General features: G+C 38.2%; 1 protein-coding gene across 2 annotated transcripts in view; it reads right to left on the minus strand.

The window, feature by feature from the left end:
• The window catches only part of ARHGAP15 (Rho GTPase activating protein 15), a 590,409-nt gene that overhangs the window by 557,254 nt on the left and 13,911 nt on the right, over positions 1 to 19,244 (minus strand). For both annotated transcript variants that reach the window (XM_045559125.1, XM_045559126.1), the window contains exon 2: positions 6,726 to 6,903. In XM_045559125.1, the coding sequence (XP_045415081.1) occupies positions 6,726 to 6,890 (165 nt within the window). In that variant the 5' untranslated portion in view covers positions 6,891 to 6,903. The remainder of the gene's footprint in view (positions 1 to 6,725; positions 6,904 to 19,244) is intronic.

Genomic DNA, 19,244 nt, shown 5'->3' on the forward strand with positions numbered 1-19,244 from the left:
ACTTTTCCGGCAAGTTCAAGGTCAGTGTCTAGCTATTTTCAGCTCATCTCCTCTTGATCCATGCAGAGAAATGACAAGGTAACGTGATTCGGGGTCAGCTGTATTACAGGAACCGTTACATAAACGGGGAAAGTGAAAATCAATCCTAGCTGACAGTGACTTCGGGATAATCAGCGCTCGCTGGATGCCTCTGTCAGCTCGCCTGCATCAAACACCGTGTGACTTCTGTCAGGTCTTTTTAACAAAACTATATTCTCACTTTCAGCAACCTAAATGAATGTTCCACTGGAGCTGAATTTTTTTTTTTTTATGATTTTAGCCCTTTAGATTTGTAAACTATCCCAACATTATCCTTGAAAAATCTCATGGGTGGTGCAGATTATCTGATGGTTTGTTGGGATACTGACCTGAAATGGAAGGTATTTCTGTCAAACGTGCCACTCTTTGAGTGATCCATGTGAGCTTTTCTACAGACTGTTGCATCCTCTGCGTTGAACTCAGCACTGCAATCTCAACACCCTTCCTCAAATCACCCTCAGTTCTAACTCCTCTCTCCTTAGTAGCAGAACACTTAATCATTTCTCATTGGGAGATGAGGTTTCTACCTCCTTTCTAGCTGTTCATCCTTTCTTTCCCTTTTCAGCTCTGTATTTTCCACCAGGACAGTTCCTCCTAATACAGAATTAGAAACAGAGTATTTAACAAGATGTTCCACGTTAGTGGCATTCCCGCTGACAGCACCTGATATGTCAGTTTTGGGAAGGAGCTATTTTATCCCACCCACCTTGTGGTCCCTTGAAATTGCGAGGCAGCCAGTACTCCATTGAAGTACAATTTACCATAATATTAGTTGTCAGTAAATTCAAAGACGGAACTCCTAAAGCTATAAAATGGATTAGAAGCAATTTAAAAAAAAATTAACAAACTAGAGTAAGAGTATACTGTCAACAAACAAATGCTCCATCATAGGACTGTAATTTGGAATTTTAATTACCCCTCTGCTCTGTAACAAAACAATGTCTGAACTGGCAGCGATTTGAATCTCTCACAGGTCATTGAGCATTCTAGTTAATTACTCTATGAATAGCCTGTTTTTCTCCCCTCTGGAAACACGTTTCTAATGGCAGTCAAGGTCTGACAAATGTGTCATCTACATAATTAGCTAGGAAGCAACACAAAACATTAAACATGCTTTGTGCCGACAACTATCAAAACATTTCATTTGTTGTCAATTATTCATTACTTTGTAGGTTCTGAAGGGGTTGTTATTATGGAAATAAGTCCAGATGCTAACAAGGTTAGAGTTTTGGATTCAAATTAGTAATCAGAGGACTAACTTTTAAAAAAATGTATCTCATGTACATTCAGCGCCATGTTCAATCAGTAGGAGATTATAAACAAATTTAGCTATGCTCAAGTTAAAATGGAAACGGCACAGCCACATACGTGGATGCAAGAGCCCTGGCTCGCTCTTTGAAGTACGGACTCTTCACTGTCGTCGTAAACTTTCTGAACCTTTTGGGAAGTCTAATGTGTGCTCGGTAAATAGAGTTAAAGATTTTCACGGCATGAGATGGCATGGGGTGGCGAGGACAAGGAACGAAATCTCCAGTGGTTTTTGAATCTTCTTCCTCCTGGGGCATATTGTGTAAAAAGTTAAAATTCTAGCTAAAAAACTTTTTCATCTGTTCTACAGCATGACTGCAAACTACATCAAACTAGTTACCTTAGGTAACCTTTGAATTTCATGTTGGTTTGTTTGTTGCTGGTTTCTGAAATCTTGTCTCTTTTATTATTTTAATATTGTATATAAAGTTAAATATTGTCTGGAAAGCAGCACTCCTAATGTATATAGACAATATAAAAAGATTTCTCAACAAAATTGCCCTCTCAGTGGCAAAGAAAATTGCAGTGGAAGACACATTATTGTGTACTCATATCAGAGGTTTGGATCTATGGAGAGTCTCACTCCACTGTCCTCCAGCTTTTCCTTATAAACCAAAATGGCTTACAAATGTCATCTACAATAGTCCAATAAAGATTAGGAACAAAACACTGTCCCTTACATTGATGAGATAAGAAAGATTTAACTGCAGAATGCAGTGTATAAGAACAGTTCATAAGGCTGGTTCCCGAATCAGAAAAATAGAATTCAAATTATATCTGTGTGTGTCTAGAATTTAATTGAGATGATCAGTTTATTTTCTACATAATGTTTGATCAGATGCCTGTACTATAGAGCTAGATAAAAAGAAAAGAAAGAAAACAAATTCTATCAGGGAAATCAAGAAGACCCATTATCTACAGGGTGTGCAAAATATGTCAGGAAATAATTCTACGCTGAGCGCTGAGAATGCCCAGTTAATAAAAAAAGATCAGCCACTCGCTAAGAGAAAATAATTGTCTGTATCTATATTTTTCAAAGCAAAAAGGCAGTCACATCTCACACTAAATAGGACACATTAAAATAAGCTTTAATAATCTTTATGCAGAAGGAAACTAATCCATTTTCAGATCATACGATCCACAGCAATAAAAGGAAATCATCAAACTAAAAACAATTTTAGAAATGGCTGCAGACTCTCATTTAATTAACATGCAACAGATCATATATTTATGAGGAAGTCAAAATATTTAGGAATCCTATAATCCTGTAAGCCTTAATGTGGTATAAAAACAACAAATAAATGCAAAGTGTTACTGTTACACATGCCTGCCTGATCAATGGTTTTCACATATTGATCTATAAATGGAGTTGACAGTCTGTGTTGGCTGCACATTTTCCAAGCAGCGCTATTTTTGCACAAAACCAATACGGGCAATTACCTTTGTTTGAGATGCCAAGTCTTATCAATTCAATGTGATTTAGTGTCATTTTAATTAAATATCAGGATCCACTTCAGGACAATTTATACAAACAAAGCCTCAAACCTAACTATAAGCTTGATTTGAAGTAAACATGGACAAGCCTTACAATCTCATAATATTTCTCAAAAACTCTGCTAAACAGAAGGCTTATATTTTTAGTAGCAATTTTTATGTCTGCCTTTTTGGCTAGCCACAACTTTGGCAAGTATCCTATAATCACAGAAGTAAGAAACAAAAGAAAATTGTTTCCTCTTTTTCCTGATAATATATTAAAAAGAAAAATGAACAAACACAGTCTGTTTAATGGAAATAAAAGGAGTCTTGCACGTTAACGGTTAGGAATGGCTCAACCGAAGTCTTTATCTAAACTCCAATAAAAAGCTACTTTCCTGTTCACGATGGCCATGAATGAAGTAATGCCCTTCTGTGGGGTTTACAAGATGGAAACAGTGAATATTCATACATGGTCCTGCTTAAGACACCAGCATCAAATGCTGAAACCGCTCCTGCCTGCAAATCCTGTCTGCAGTTTCCTGATTTGGGCTATTTAAACTCTTCATTAACATCTATTCTAAACTGTGTAGTAGGGGGGATGTTATAAATAACATCAAAGCCACATTAAACCCTTTGCATTAGCTGTTTGCTGGATCGCACAGTCCCCTTTTTAGCCCTTAAACAGGCACAGTTCACCTGCCCGCCTGTACTCGCACTCAGCCTTCTGCTTTTTTCTGTTCGGCACATCTTGGTAAATAAGCTGTCCACCGTTAAGAGGTCTCCCTCTGCTGCTCAAGACGGGACAACAAATCACTGAGACCGAAGAGCATTCCTTCCCCAGCAAGTGGAGCTCTCCAGATCTCCTTTACAGATGGGCAATTTTCTTGCAAACCACATCCCCCCTTCTAAATTTCCCACTCCTCCAACATTTCCCAGGTGTCAAAGTAACATATCTGAATTTTGAGAAGGCATTGATTTTATTCACCAAATGAAAATGATTATTTGGTGTTTAAAGAAAATGATGCCCATCACCAATAAATACTAATGGAGCATTGATACCTGTTTTACATAAATGCTTCCCTGCAACATTTGGGTCATCAAAATTTCTCATTTAACAAATAAATTCACCTGTGTTTGCATAGGTTTGGGTTGGATAAATGCTTATATTGGCATTTCAAAATATTCCTCCATTTAAGATACTAAGAATAGATGCTCTTAGGACATAGTAGAATTTTACATTGCGTTCTAAGTTCACAGTCGTATCAAAAATATTTTTAATTGAACAAAATAAGAAAGAGGAATTTATGAATTAATGACAAAATTATATAAGTGACTTGACCCTAGAACATTTTATCATTTTTGTAATAAATTAAATCATGATGAATGTAATATCAGATTCCTGTGTGATTACATAGTCCAGTAAGTCCATATTAGATTTGCATAATTGTTATACTAGTGAAAGAGTAGTATATATGTGTGTCATATATATTAAATAGGATGTGTAACATATGATGTATGATCTCTAAGTGATCTTAATGTTTTTTCTGCACAGATTACACGTGTCTCTGCTATAGCAAACCATGCTTCCTGTGCACACATACATGCATTTTTAGTCTACATCTCTTCCCACTTCTCCTAAATTCAAAATCTCCCCCTTGACCTCACCCCATCATCCCACTTCTGAAAAATCAAGTTCTTAGTTTAGCTTGAGCAGATAACTTTAACAGGCTTGTTTGAATAAATATGCCAAAATACTTTACATTCTGTCAGTATCTAGTCAGAAAATTGTGCATGGAAAAAAGAGATGAAAAGAACTGAGACAGAAAGAAAATTAGTGCCATGGCAAGCTTTCAATACAGTGTCTCTGAGCCAAGTTTTCTCGGTGAAATGACACATCCTCACTAAAATACCCTTTTTATATAATTATGCACTGAGCACACATAACCAAAAGTAACTTTTATTTTTGTTCCTTATCGAGGAATACATATTGCCCAGGCTAAGAATGCGGAAACAAAAGCTGGGATAATTATAGCTAATTTAACTTTGGAATACTCTTATTCTGTAGCAGTCCAGCATACAACCCCCCAAACTAAAGTTATGTAACAAGGTAATATCAACAATGAGAAACTGCATGATAAAATCCTGCCCAAAAGTGAAAAATGCTAATTTTGTCTCATTTAGCAGCTGGATACAGAAATGCTCATTAGTTTTAAGAGGGTTAATCCTTTTAACTTTTGCATATTGATATGCCAATTATGCCTAATTGTACAAGAGGCATCAGTCAAGGTAATAGTGCATAAACACATGAAAGTTATTAAGTACATCCCAACATGTAATAAAGTAGGTGTTAATTGGTAGCTGAGTTCTGCGGGCTATTGAGGTGGATAATTCATTGAGAGATGGATCACTTGTAATTTCTCTCCATAATTCCTTTTGCAGTCTCATGCTGTGATGTTTTCATGCTTGTCAAAAACAACTGCGGCATAGTGCCTTTTGTTAAACACAGCCAATAAAATATGTTAGGCATCATTAAATATACTTAACTTTTAAACTTTTTCAAAGGTACAGTTCTTACCGATAATACATTATAGAGATTCCAATAATTGACTCTAACCACTGTCTCAAGTTCATAGTGGAGAAACATTTTAGCTGATTGAAAAGCAAAGTCAGGCTAGCAGGGTTGTGCCTTCCAGCAGACAATACTTTTAAATGAGAAAGTAAATAAAGGAAAATGCATATCTCATTAGTTACCTTATCTAAGGAGGTATTTCTCACTCCCCAAATATAATCACTGGCTTCCTCATGCTAAATTTGTCTACAACACCTGAGGAAAGAATGATTAAAATCACATATTTCTCAAGCTCCTGAGATTGCTGTGGGTTCATTTTCCATGTGAAAAATGGGGAATAAATATAATGGGGAACATGCTACTCAGCAAGTTTATCTCATTTAATAACTCAGTTAGGGAGCTGAATATTTCATAGGCCCCCATGATATTAACAGAACACTCAATTAATAGCTCACATGTTTCTGCAGGGTGACTGGGACTCAGCCTGTCCCTAGCTAACCCATTTCTCGCTCTTGCTCTCACTGTGAGAAACAAAATAGATCTTGGGTCCAAAAGAGTGGCTAACATTGCATAAATAATTTTGTAACATCCTATGGCCTCAGCTGCAAGTTACCACCATTATGGAAGAAAATTAACCAGAGGAGACTCATCGCAATCAGTGGGTTTAGTGGCTCAGGATGCGTGCAGGGCCAGCGACACAATTGGCAGTAGAGTTCATCTCTAACTATTTTATTTCAAATCTTCCTAATGACACATTATCGAGACAAAATGGCTTCCTCTCCAAACCTTAAATAGCCACACCATTTCAATCATTTCAGCCCGTTTCAAATCAAATCATAATTTCTAGTATCTTATATTATTGAAAGATTTTAAGGAAGAGATTTTCACATTTTTTTAAGTTTTTTTTTTTTCCCTGAATTCATTCTTAGCTAATTTTAGCCTCTGGCTTTTCAAAGTGATGTACTGTATTTGGAAGTACAAACACCACATGCTAGCATAACCTCATTATTTTTATGACACTGAAGCATGATAGTAGAGGCCCTTAAAATGAGTCAAAGGTGCTCTTCAGTCTAGCTCCAAATCCACTTTATCACTCTGGATTAAGCCCAGCTCTTCTCTTGCAACTGGGGATATTATTATGACTATAAGTAGGCAAGATAAAATGCATTACAAAAACAGTTTTCTCATGCACATTAGGAAAACAAATAAAACAGAGCTAATTAGCTTTTTTTAAAAAAAAACAACAAATTTCTGTATGATAGTGAACTTGGAGTATTTGGGGTTTTTGACTTACAGGTTCAGTGACCTTCCCAACATCAGTGAGGATCATGGATTTACTTTGGCTGAGCCTGTCATGGTTGCTGTTGGCATTTTTGATTCTCATTTGCACAGCTCCTGTGGCTTGGCGGGTGGAAGTCACTGTTTCCACAGAGGTATCAGAATTTGTAGATTTCTGCATATTACAGTGTTACCTGATAAAATGTAAAAAGTGTAATGTTATTCTAAATATATGGCTTCCCATGAAAAACTCTTGGTGGAGGGATGTCCCTATTAATCCTTAGGCTATTCAAATTAAATAGAGAAAAGAGTCTTCAGCTTTCTGAACAATGAAGGAAAAAGTAATTACTTTGTAGTTATTTTGTCAGTTGGGACCTCGATATCTGGACAGTACTATGCATGACAGAGGACCTCAGAAGTTTATAGGCAGCACATTCATAGTCTGTGTATTTCCTAATTCCACTAAGAAACTCCTAACAGCAATGAGATACAGTCGTCTTTACATAGAAATGATATTGCCAGTCAATGGTCTTTAGGATATACGCTACAACTTCACTGATCCATTACCCTCCTCATCCCCACATGCTACCACCAGCACCCTTTCTTGGTAAACAAAAATATATATGAATTTAAGTGAGTAGAATCAGTGTCAGAGCAAAATGACAAACAGATCCCATAGCCCCCCACTTCCACTCACAATATCCACAGGGGAAAATTAAATTCCTTCGTCCACTGCCATCTGCCAACTGAACTAGATTTTTTAGCTTAGTTGGACATAATATTTATAAAAATAGGAAGAAGGAGAAAAATCAGGACCATTTATTTTAATAGAAGGGGTCTGGTTTAGAAAAGAAAATTTAGTGTGGACACTCTAAAGGAGCAAAAATGAGGAAAAGATAATTTGGAAAAAGAAAACGAAGAGAACATCACTGTGGTAGCATCAGCGGCTATGCTGGGAAGGCTTTAGCTGCTTTCCCAATTCCATAATCATCTTCAACGGCTCCTCCTTCCAAATCCCTCGCATGAACTCATTGCAAATAGAATGGTTGCAATGCAAACACAGCTCCTAACCTTCTGGAAGCAGAACCCCTTCTATCCTGATTGCTGTCTCCAAGCCTTACCTATATAGACATCCCATAGCAGGCACTGGGCATGTGTGCACACTGGACAAAACTGTGACTAGTCAGCTATGGAAGCCAATATAACCCCAAAGAAGAATCATATTTTAAGGAACCAATTGTATAAGTATCTTTATATTTGCTGGACAGATAATGGGGCTAGAATCATTGTAATGGTCAAGCTAGGCAGACACTAACATAAATAGAAAAGAAGGCATTTTAATAGAAGGAAAATTGCTACTTCATAATTAATACCAGTAAGGCCATTGAATGACAACTTAAAAAAGAAGTTAATATTGAGTATTTACTATGTTCTAAGCCATGTTCTCAATGTTTGATCCTTACAAAACTCCTATGACATAGACAACAAACCCATATTTTATAGAAGAGAAAAATGAGGATCAGAGAGACTAGTAAGTTTCCCAAAAATATTGACAGACAGAGGTAGAGGAGCACATATTTTATTCCAAAAAGAAGACCCATATGTCCATCAACAGATGAATAGATAGACAAATTTTAGTTTATCTACACAATGAAAACAAGAAACAATAAAAAGGAACAGACTATTGATGCATATAACCACATAGATAAATTGCAAATTGATTCTGCTGAGTGAAAGAAGCCAGTCAAAAGAAAGAAGACTTATTATATAATTTCACTCATACAAGATTCTTAAAAATGGGAACTAATATGGTGACAGAAGCTTATCAATGAGGGTCGAGGCAAAGATGGATTGTACTAAATACAAGGAAACTTTTGGGGGTGATGGATAGAGTCATTATCTTGATTGTGGTGATGATTTCACAGGCATATACATATATTAAAAATGAACAAATTGTACACTTTACCAGCACTTGATGGTACTTTAGTTACAGCACACAAAGTTGTTTACAGGAAAATTGTTTCAGGAATTTCTTAACCAATTTATTTCGCTCTTATTTTCATTTTTACTTGCCTATATGAGTAATGTATTATAAAAATTAGCTAATTGAGAATAAAAGAATTCTTTCAATGAGTATGAAATAAAAATTTTAAGTAAATAAAAAAAGAAAATCTTATCTTTTTCTAGAAAAATCTTTTCTCCTCTGAGTTCTCCCCAAAGTGCATTCAAGGCTTGACTTCCATATTATTTATGATAGTTTGAATCTATTGGAATAGGACTGTGTGTTTGCAATACTGGTGGAGGAAATCACTCAGGCTGAAGTTACTGTCTGATCCAGAGTGTCAGACCACCGTATTTACATAGCCAGCTCTGTGCCATTTATAGGACGCGCTACTTCCTCCAAAGCTGCACAAACTTCAGTGTCAAATCAACATTTGCATTCTTGTATTGATTTCACAATCAACCCATAATCTGCCTAGTGCTGTGTTACTGTCAAAAGGCTAGATTACATAAAAAGCCTCTTTTCTGGCTTCCCCGACTCTGTTTTCGCAGGGACAGGCTGCAGAAAACATTTTCAAGATCTTCCTTTCTCGGATCTTTCTCTCCCCCCACCATAGTGTTAATATCCTTTAATTTCCTCACTCTCTCTCTCCTCTAGCTTCCGCTTTCTTTTCCATCTGACCCCATCCTCACATTCTGTTGCTATCCCCCGGCACTCCGCTTGTTCTCAGCTTCCCACGGACTTTGTTCCACAATGTCATTCACTTGATACAATTTCATAAAGGTTCTCATATTTTTAAACGTTTGGGGATTTCTAATTTTGCAGAGCACTACATTGCTCTGAAAAGAAACTGAAAAAATGACACAAAATCTCTTCTTAAAGATGCATGTCAGCAGAAAAAAAATTATGATTTTGACATTTGTTGAGATTCTTCTAAGCGGCAGGTGTCACCTTAGAGATCGGAGATAATCTTGGTTTATCAAGTGCCCTAGAGTTTGGTGAGGGCAACAGAGAAACAATCAATAGTTCAGTGAGAACAGGGCTGTGCCTGGGTGGGGAGCAGGGGCGACGGTACCCACCTCAGGTGGGACGAGCAGGTGGAGAGAGAGAAGTCTGCAAGAGAAGATCCATTAGGCCGATGCCGCCAGGGCAGGATGGGCAGTTCTGGCAAAGGGCTCAGCAATGCAAAGAAGTGCAGCTAACTGTGATTTTATAAAATAGATACCGAAATGGTCATGAAGGGAACATTTACCAGGGAAGTTCAAGAAAAAAAGAAATGATGGATTTCATGGGGAAGATGGCATTTGACCTCTCTGTGGCTGAGTCTGAGCATCTCTCTCGCCTCCCATCTGGCTGAATGACTGACCCCCAGCCCTCTCTCTTTTCACCCAACCAGTTCTGTGAGGGGTTGGAATTCTAGAGACTCTGGCGGAGAGAATATGGGCTTTCCTTGGTGTACGTAAATGCACAAATGTCTTCTACGGTGAATTGAGAACTGAGATGATTGAGAGGGAAGCAGGACCCCACTGCAGGACAGAGGGAGGTGCAGGAGGGCGGAGGGAGGATGGAGAACGGAAATCTGACAAGACTGAAACGACAGCTGCACTAGTGGCTGTGGTACTTGTGTCTGCTCTGCTTGTGGGTTCAGAGATGATTTGTTCTCATTTACCCTGTTAGGATCCTCTCATACCAAGTAGATAGAGCTGTTTACAGGCCATATTTTGCAAGCTGTATTTGGGTCCCACTTAGTAAAGTCCCACTTAATAAACCTTTTTTCTTTATTCTCTTTCAACTTTTCATTGTCCCCTGGCCTAAATCCTAACACTCTTTGATCCTCTACCAGGCATCCTACAATCCTTGTCATATGTTGGCTGCCAAAGCCACCCCCCCGCCTGCAGCAGCCAGTCAGGCCTCATCTCATCCACAGTCGAAATTTCTGAAATTTCCATCATTCATTCTTCTTTAGCTATGTCCTTTAAAAACATACATTCTCTCAGTGAATCATTTAAATGTATGTGGGAGGGGGATGATTAAACTGCTTAACATGATGTTATAAATGATTAGTCAGACTTCCCCTTGACTCCCAAAGAAGCATTTATTTGAATCTGAAGCTTGAAATTCTCTGGGTCCATGGGAGAAATATTTTAGAGTAGAAGAGTGTGGATCAGTCCACTGTTTATGTAAATCCAGAGGAGGCAGCATTTGTGGCTACCTTCTCTGGGATATTAACACTGCATTCTAGCAAATGGTGCCTCCTAGAGTTGCGTGATGTGATGGCCCTGCCATGGTGGTCTTAGTTTTGACTGATCTTGAGTCTTTATGAAATAAGTTTCTAGGGGAACAAACCCCATTGCACAGCCTGTTCAACCTTAAGTCTAAAATAACCCTCATACCCCAGAGTCCATCTTGACTTGGCTCCCAGCACCTAGGAGTGGTGTGCTTTCAGGAACATCTGTATCAATTTCAGGTTTTACTCTCAAAGGGAATGAGGAGCTCTAATTTTGTGAGTCTGCATTATTATTCCAACAATATTTTACATCACATCCTGTTGTTCCACCCATCTTTTCGTTCCTTGTTTACCCTCAATTTTCTAGATTTAGTAGATTGTAAAATCAATAATATCTCTTAATGCTTATTTCTATGTAACTTGGTAACATCAGGCATGTTGTTAACTACAAGTTATATTAACTTTAGGTTTTATTTGATCTACATGCCTGTTTAGTATTCCCCTTGTTCTTCCTAGAACATGTCATCCACTCATGTCATCCTCATTATTGTTATTATTAAATTTTGTTAGAGAAAACATTGATGCCTTGTGCATTTATGTTCTTACAGGAGGCACACACAGCCTCCTGTGTGAATGACTAATGAAAATATCGAAGAACTGGTTCATTTTGCATGTGTCTAAGATATCCATTGATTTTACAAAACTCCCCAAATAAATATTCCTCAGTTATAAATTGAAATGTAAATCACTTAGGACTGGCTTCACTACTTCTCTAGACTTCCTGATTTTATATGTACTAAGAGAAGAGCAAGAATACATCATGATGTTGCACTAGTTCCACTTTCAATCCTGTTTGAAAAACAGGAAGCAGTAATGAGAATGCACTTCGTAAGAGCCACACAAACTTTGGCTCTGCTGAATTCAGTGGCATTCTGGGTTCAATTTCCCCACTCATACTGCAAACACACAAACAGGAGTGAGCATCTAATCATAAATTTCATAGCTGCTCTGCCAATTATTTGTCGCACTCTCTTAATTACACAAAGGCTCAGCAGCTTGCCCTTTTGAGTTAGAAAGTGTATTTTTGACATCTCTTTCACATCAGCAGCATTAAAAGTAAAAGCATATTAAGAAACTTTTGAGCTAGGAAGAACTGAGTAGGCACTATGATATAGTTTCTATGCTGCAGAACAGACATACTTGAAGATCAGGATACTGAACGTCTTCCCCAAGGTGCCACAGCCTGTTCAAAGTAATCATAGGACAACACCCAGGACCTGCACCCCCAAACACCCTGGGTTTATTCACAAACCCCCAAGTCAAGTGGAAAATAGGGAAAAATAAAGTGACAAGAATTGCTAAGGAAATCTGGCAGGTAAAACGATCACAGTGCACCCATATTAGGTATACATCATGTAAGTCTTTCTATTTAAATGTTTTTAAATGTTCCTGTGCTTCCTGACAGAACAGTAGAGACCTAATAAACGTTTGTTGAATATATAAACAGAAAACAAATATGGAAACTAGTTAATGCTAGTGTGGTTAGCCTAGTAAAGCAAACCAATGGGAAAGTGTCTTTGACAAAGTTTCTTGTTTAAAAAATATGTATAACTCACCCTTGCCAGTATTTCTGAGAGCCAATGAACTGTGCATATTTTATTATAATTTAGAGGCAGAAAGAAATGATGCTTTTCATACCTTCTGAGGCCAATATTAAAGTATGCTTGGAGATTCATATACCTTTCCAAAAATGTGAAGAATATCATATTTTCATTTCAGAATAACCCTTATGTTTCCTTTACATTAGGAAAAAAAAATGACCAAATTTATCATTGTCTTGGAATTGAGCAGAGTCATTTGTTTTGAGAATAGCCTCTTCTGAGTTTCAGATTTTGTGAGGTGCTTGATGTTCTTTCTCTAAATAGAAGGACTCTCTTGCGAGATGTGGGTTCCTGCTGAGGGTTTTGGGAGGAAAATCGTTTAAAGGCCAGCACTGACAGTACTGCCAGGGGATTCCTATTTTGTGGGTGTTAGCCCGGGAGTGCACTGGGGGGCAAGGGAGGTGTCCGGTGGCCACAACCACCAAGAACGGCCAAGGTCCCCTCTGCCTAAACACACAGGAACCTTCTGTGGCGGACATGACCCCATTCCTTTCCCTGCATGAATGAGAAAAGCTGTCTCCCCAGGTCTGCTAAAAGCTCATGTCAACTCCACAGACAAATATTATTTCTCTGAGAAATTCATTTCTATCCCCTGGAAAGATCTTATGTTGATCTGCGGTAGAACAAAGTCTGTTTGTTCCCCTGTGGGAGCGACGTGTGGCCGTGGTAGCTCCAGTAATGTGTGGCACAACCTTCGTATCACACGTTCCTGACAGGTCAGTAATTAACTTGCATTGCGATTGTTTGTCGTCTCCACCACAGCAGCCATTTACCGAAATAACGTTTTAATTTCAGTTTCCTTCCAGTTCACTTTCCTTTTCTTTTTCTTCCTGTGACTTCTACATCTCTATTAAGTCTAATTTCCCCAGACCACTTCCATAAGCTGAGAGAGTGCAGTAAAACTCAGTTGCAAAAATGTCGAATATAATGAGAAAGGAAGATCACGGTAAAGGAATCTGACCACAGCCACCCTATTGGGTAACATTGTCTTCGATGGGGCAGGAGTTATATACAGGCAATATGATAATGAGGCTTAGCATTTATTTAACTTATATCAGGGAATCTGGGGCATATGCTGCATTTACTGACAAAGTCTGGCATGTCAGCCGCATGGTAGATTGCAATAGTTATTGGAATAGATTGCACATGGCCATCCTAAAAGGGGAAAATGATAAGGAAAATAGGTTTTGAAAGTACAGTAAGTGTGTGGCAGGCAACCTCGATCTTTTTAGCTCTTGGTATCCTGTTGCCATCCCTGATGCCCTGGGCACCTTAACCTTTTAAACGCCATCCTATTGGGAGCCAAGCAGCTGATGTTACACTTCCAATATTAATTGAGCCTCTACTCTGACACATAGACTTGCTACATCCCACAGTTTCTGAAAAAAATTATTAAGAACGCTGCAGTCGAGTTAGACACAAGCATGCTAGGCTACCACGCAGTCTGATAAGAGAGCAATAGAGAATGGGATGGGGCCGATTTCAAGGTGAAGGTGATATTAGGCCTGAATGTCGTATGATAAACAGGACTCCAAAAGGCAGAGAGGGGATAAAAAGGCTGCGGTCCCCAACCCCGGGGCTGCAGACTGGCATCAGTCTGTGGCCTATTAGGAACCTGGCTGCACAGTAGGAGGTGAGCAGCAGACAAGCAAGCAAAGGTTTATCTGTATTTATAGCCACGCCCCATTGCTTGCATCACCACATAAGCTCCGCCTTCTCCTAGGAGCATGAACCCTACTATAAACTGCATGTGGGAGGGATCTAGGTTGCGCACTCCTTATGAGAATCTAATGCCTGATGATCTGAGGTGAAACTGAGGTGGTGATGCTAGTGGTGAGGAGTGGCTGCAAATATGGATTATCATTAGCAGAGAGGTTCGACTGCACAATAAATGTAATGCACTTGAATCATCCCCAAACCACCCCCTGCCACACCCCCTCCCCCTAAAAATTGTCTTCCATGAAACCAGTCCCTGATGCCAAAAAGGTTAGGGATAGCTATATCAAGGGCAGTACAGATTGAGAGCACAAGATTTAAGGAAGAAAGGAGTGAATATTCACATCAATTGATAACAGTGTTGGCAGCTAGGTTGGGAAAACTACGGTTGATTAGGGCTCAATTAGAATCTTGTTGTTCCTGTTAAAGAGTTGGGTTTTTTTCCTACAGATCCTGGGGAAATTTGATGATTTTGTTTAAGGTATAACCCCTTCCCAAAAGATTTGATGAAAAGAAGTCTGCAAGAATGATCCACAACCACACCACTAAGGCTGCAGAATGAATACATAGCATGCACATGGGATGCCTCTTAATTAACTTTAAATCAGAATAAATACCACAGCATCTATTTGTACATGTTAATCTGATGAGAACACCCTGTGATCTGGAAAAAAAAATCCAGCATTTTAGGAACCTCACTTTGAAGATCCAGGTACATGTTTAATGCTTCTGGTCACCAACCAAAAGAAAAGAAAGGTAAAGACTTGACAGGAGTGACTAAATAAAGCACTTACCAAAAAAAGGTCCCAGGGTACAATAGCATCTAATTAAAGAGATAGAAGGAAAATAAACTGAAGATTAGTGGAACTGCTTCTGAATTTCCCTCCGATACTCAGGCAGGTAGTAAAAAAAATTGAAAAGCAAATAGGAACAAAATGCCTGTACCATTGTAATTACATTGAGAGAGCATAAGAAATTTTATGAAATGGCAATCTCCTTAGATACAGAGGAGAACCTTAAGGGGCATAAGTAATGCAATCTTCTCTCTGTTTCCTCTGTCAGTTTTGACCTAATCTAGCAAGAAATGCTGAGCCATTTTCCGCCTCTTGGGTACAAGTATCAATTAAGTGAAAACAGGGTGACTATCTTAGGGCACTAATGATGAAATGTCACTTAAGGAGAAAATATCAGCTGCAGAACAAGTTGCTCAGGAGCTACAATGTCTGAAAACACTGGCAAAACTAACAGGGTCTCAGGCCCTCTCTGGGACAGGCCTAATTTTCTGTTCTTTCCTGGAAGAGTACCAAGTGCAAGAAGCAAATTTTAACCTGTGATTGTTTCCGTTTTGGGGGGATTTCCTGTTCTATAGTATTTTTATCCTAAAAGGCTTGATTCAGTTGCAAAGTCTTTCTAACAAACAGATTAAATCTAATCACCCATTGGTTGCAGTTATACCAGGGTATCTCTATCTTGGCCTGCCCAGAGTTCAAATATGTGGAAGTTGCATATTGCATAATTAGTGCCCAACAGTAATTAACAGTAACAAGTAATTGACAGTAGTCAAATATGGCTGACATTTGTTCTATTTAGCAAATTTGTTGTTGTATCTATTAGTCTTTCCCTAATGCTCATGTCTCTAAACTCTGAATTGATTAGACTGAATTTCAGTGCCAAAAGGGCATGTCTAATGATGGGACAGTAATGTCATAGTCTATTGTTGTGAAGGACAATGACTATATCATTAAAATAAAATTTTTCAGAATATCTCCTTTAAGGCATTTAAAAATCAGTTGTTGGCCAGGCACGGTGGCTCAAGCCTGTAATCCCAGCACTTGGGAGGCCGAGGCGGGCGGATTGTTTGAGCTCAGGAGTTCGAGACCAGCCAGAGCAAGAGCGAGACCCCGTCTCTACTAAAAATAGAAAGAAGCTATATAGATAGCTAAAAATATATATATAGAAAAAATTAGCCGGGCATGGTGGCACATGCCTGTAGTCCCAGCTACTCGAGAGGCTGAGGCAGAAGGATTGCTTGAGCCCAGGAGTTTGAGGTTGCTGTGAGCTAGGCTGACGCCATGACACTCTAGCCAGGGCAACAGAGTGAGACTCTGTCTCAAAAAAAAAAAAAAAAAATCAGTTCTTTCCTGTTCAATTATCTATGAGAAAAATACATTTTAAATAGCTTGTGTGTATGTGTGTGTGTGTGCATGCCTATATTTGTATATAACAGTCAATGAATTGTCAAAAACTGAACACACTCATGTAATTATAGCCAAACCAAGAAACACAACACTATCAGCACCCCTGAAGCCCCCTGAAGCTCTGTCTCAGTCACTACCCACCTTGCTGGGGTGGCCCAACAAAGGTAAACATTATTCTGTCTTCTTAGTTTTGCCTATTTTTGAACTTCATATAAATGGAATCTGAAAGTGTGTACTTTTTCTTCCTGGGCTTATTTCACTCAAATTTTTATTTGTATGAATGATTGCTATGCAATATTCTTTTGTGAAGTGCCTGTGCAAGACTTTTACTTGTTTTCCTATTAAGTTGTCTGTTCTTTTCTTATTGATTTGTAGTTGTTTAAATATTTTGGATAAAAGTCACATTACATATATATATATATATGTATATATATGTTGGAATAATTATCTTTTTTTCCACTTGGGGGGTACTTTTTCTCTCTTTTAGTGGCATGTTTTCATTAATAGAAGTTCTTAATTTTAATATTGTCCAATTTATTATTTCCTTTTATGATTATTGCCTTTTTTTTTGTCCTCTTAGAAAACCCTTGCCTAATTCAAGGCCACAAATACTATTCCCATGTATTTCTCTAAATGATTTGTTGTTTCAAATTTTATTTTTAGATCTGTGATTCATCTGGAAATGATTTTTGTATTTGGTGTCAGGGAAGGATAACTTTCTTTCTCCATATGGAATATATATAAATATATATATTTTTTAATTGTAAAGACCTATCATTCCTCCTGATCCCTTGAGGTAAGAAAGGACCAGGAACTGAAGTGACCAGTTGCTAGAGAGCACTCCAAGCCCCAAGTGTTGACAAGAGGTGCAATCTAAAAGGTGCTGACAGTGTTCAGTAACTACATGGATCTCTGGTCACAGTCTGGGTAAACATTGGCAACTGGGATACAAGTTGAACAGGAAGAGTTCTATGACAGGCGGGTTGGAACAGCCATTGATACTCTGAGAGAGGCAATATAGAAAAATTCAGATTTGCAGATTATTATCAATTAGATTTGTTGCTAAGTGGCACAGTTCTCAATATTGGGTATTTCTTCAGGTCTAGCTCAATTACCCACAAGAGAGATTGGCAATAGAAAGGTAGAACCTCAATCCCAGCAAGGGAATGAGGCAATGAATGACCAGGTTACCAGTAGAGGAAGTTGTGGTCAGGGACAAAATAAATGCCCAATGAGGAAGAGGTGACCCGCTGAAGTGTTGGGACTTGTAAATAAGGTGTGAATGCACTTGATGTGCATATCAGAAGCCCAAAACCCAAACCAAGATCACTTGTTATAATTTGTTGTTGAACCCACAGAACCCCATTCCACTGGAATTAGTTATAGATTACCGGCATTAGGCTAAGATTTCTCCTAGGAGTTAGAAATAACTAAACTTCAGTTAAAAATGAGGAGATGGCTCTAGCAGTGAGGAGGAAGAAAGCTATAAAGCAGTGATTCTCAATGATCAATGTATGGGGAGGTTATTGAACATTCAGACTTAGCTGCACCTACCACAAATATTCCCATTCAGGAAGACTGAGGAGGTCCTGAGAAACTAACTGCATGTGTGGCCCTCACTCCTCAGGGATTCAGTTGCACACTGGCTTGTTGTTGTTGTTGTTTTTTATAAAGGTTTTGATAATTTAATTTTTATTTTATACCTGCATTGTTCTAAAGCTGTTACTAGTTACTACAGTGTCTTATTTTTACTGCCCATTACAACTGTGTTCATTTTGTTCATACTGTTGCTCTAATTATGTTTTCTGGGAATGAAAGTTCACTTTAGAACATGCTGGTGAAGGGGAGTGGTCTGGTTCACAGCCGGAAATCCTGAGAGATAGTGAGTAGGTAGCTAAGTAGGTAAGTAAATAGATACATAGACACATAGGTATATAAAAATGATGGTGTAGATATCCTATTTGAGATTAAAATATGATGTTTAACTATTTAGAACACACATCTAGCCCTAAATATTGCTGCAAAATGAATCCTTTTAGATCGAAGAAAAACCCTAAGAGATCATAACACAGGCAATCTGGGTCTACTGTAAAACTTGAGTGTAAGTGCTTTGCTATTTTCTGTTTGTTTGTTTATATCATGAACTTGGTAAGTGTGAGGAAAACAACATCAATTTAAACACTTGGAAAAAAGTTCTTGTTTAAGACCCAAGGAAGTTTGGTTTGAGAACAAAAATTCTTCAAAACATTGTTTCTGCAGGTTTCCTTTCAAGAAGCCAAAACTACCAAAATAGTGAAAAAAATATTTGCCAGTTTGCGTTACTTAAATTGAAAGTTTTTTGACTGAGTTTTTCAGTTCTTATTGTTGAAGACACTGCAATAGATTATGTTCAGTGTATATCTTAAAATGTATCCTGTTCTTTCTAAGTTGAGTAACAGAAGGTTCTCTTCATGTCTTTAGTCCCTTGAAGAGCTTCAGCTATATTATCAGGAAATTTAATCCAGGAGTTCTTTTGGGGCGTGGGGGGAACTAGATACCTCATATAAACAAGTTTAGTTTTGCTTCCTCTTCCTCAAAGTAGAGTTCCCAGCCCTCCCCTGAGCTGAGCAGTAGAGGAGGAGATAGTTAGATGTATTATCTACCTAATGGGTTCCAGTTAATGAGTGCCAGTGTAATTTGAATTAGTGTAGCCAAAAATCTGTCTAAATTTAGGCTCGTCACAAAGCGAAAT

Source organism: Lemur catta, chromosome 8 (genome assembly GCF_020740605.2).
Source record: "Lemur catta isolate mLemCat1 chromosome 8, mLemCat1.pri, whole genome shotgun sequence".
NCBI classification, from domain to species: domain Eukaryota; kingdom Metazoa; phylum Chordata; class Mammalia; order Primates; family Lemuridae; genus Lemur; species Lemur catta.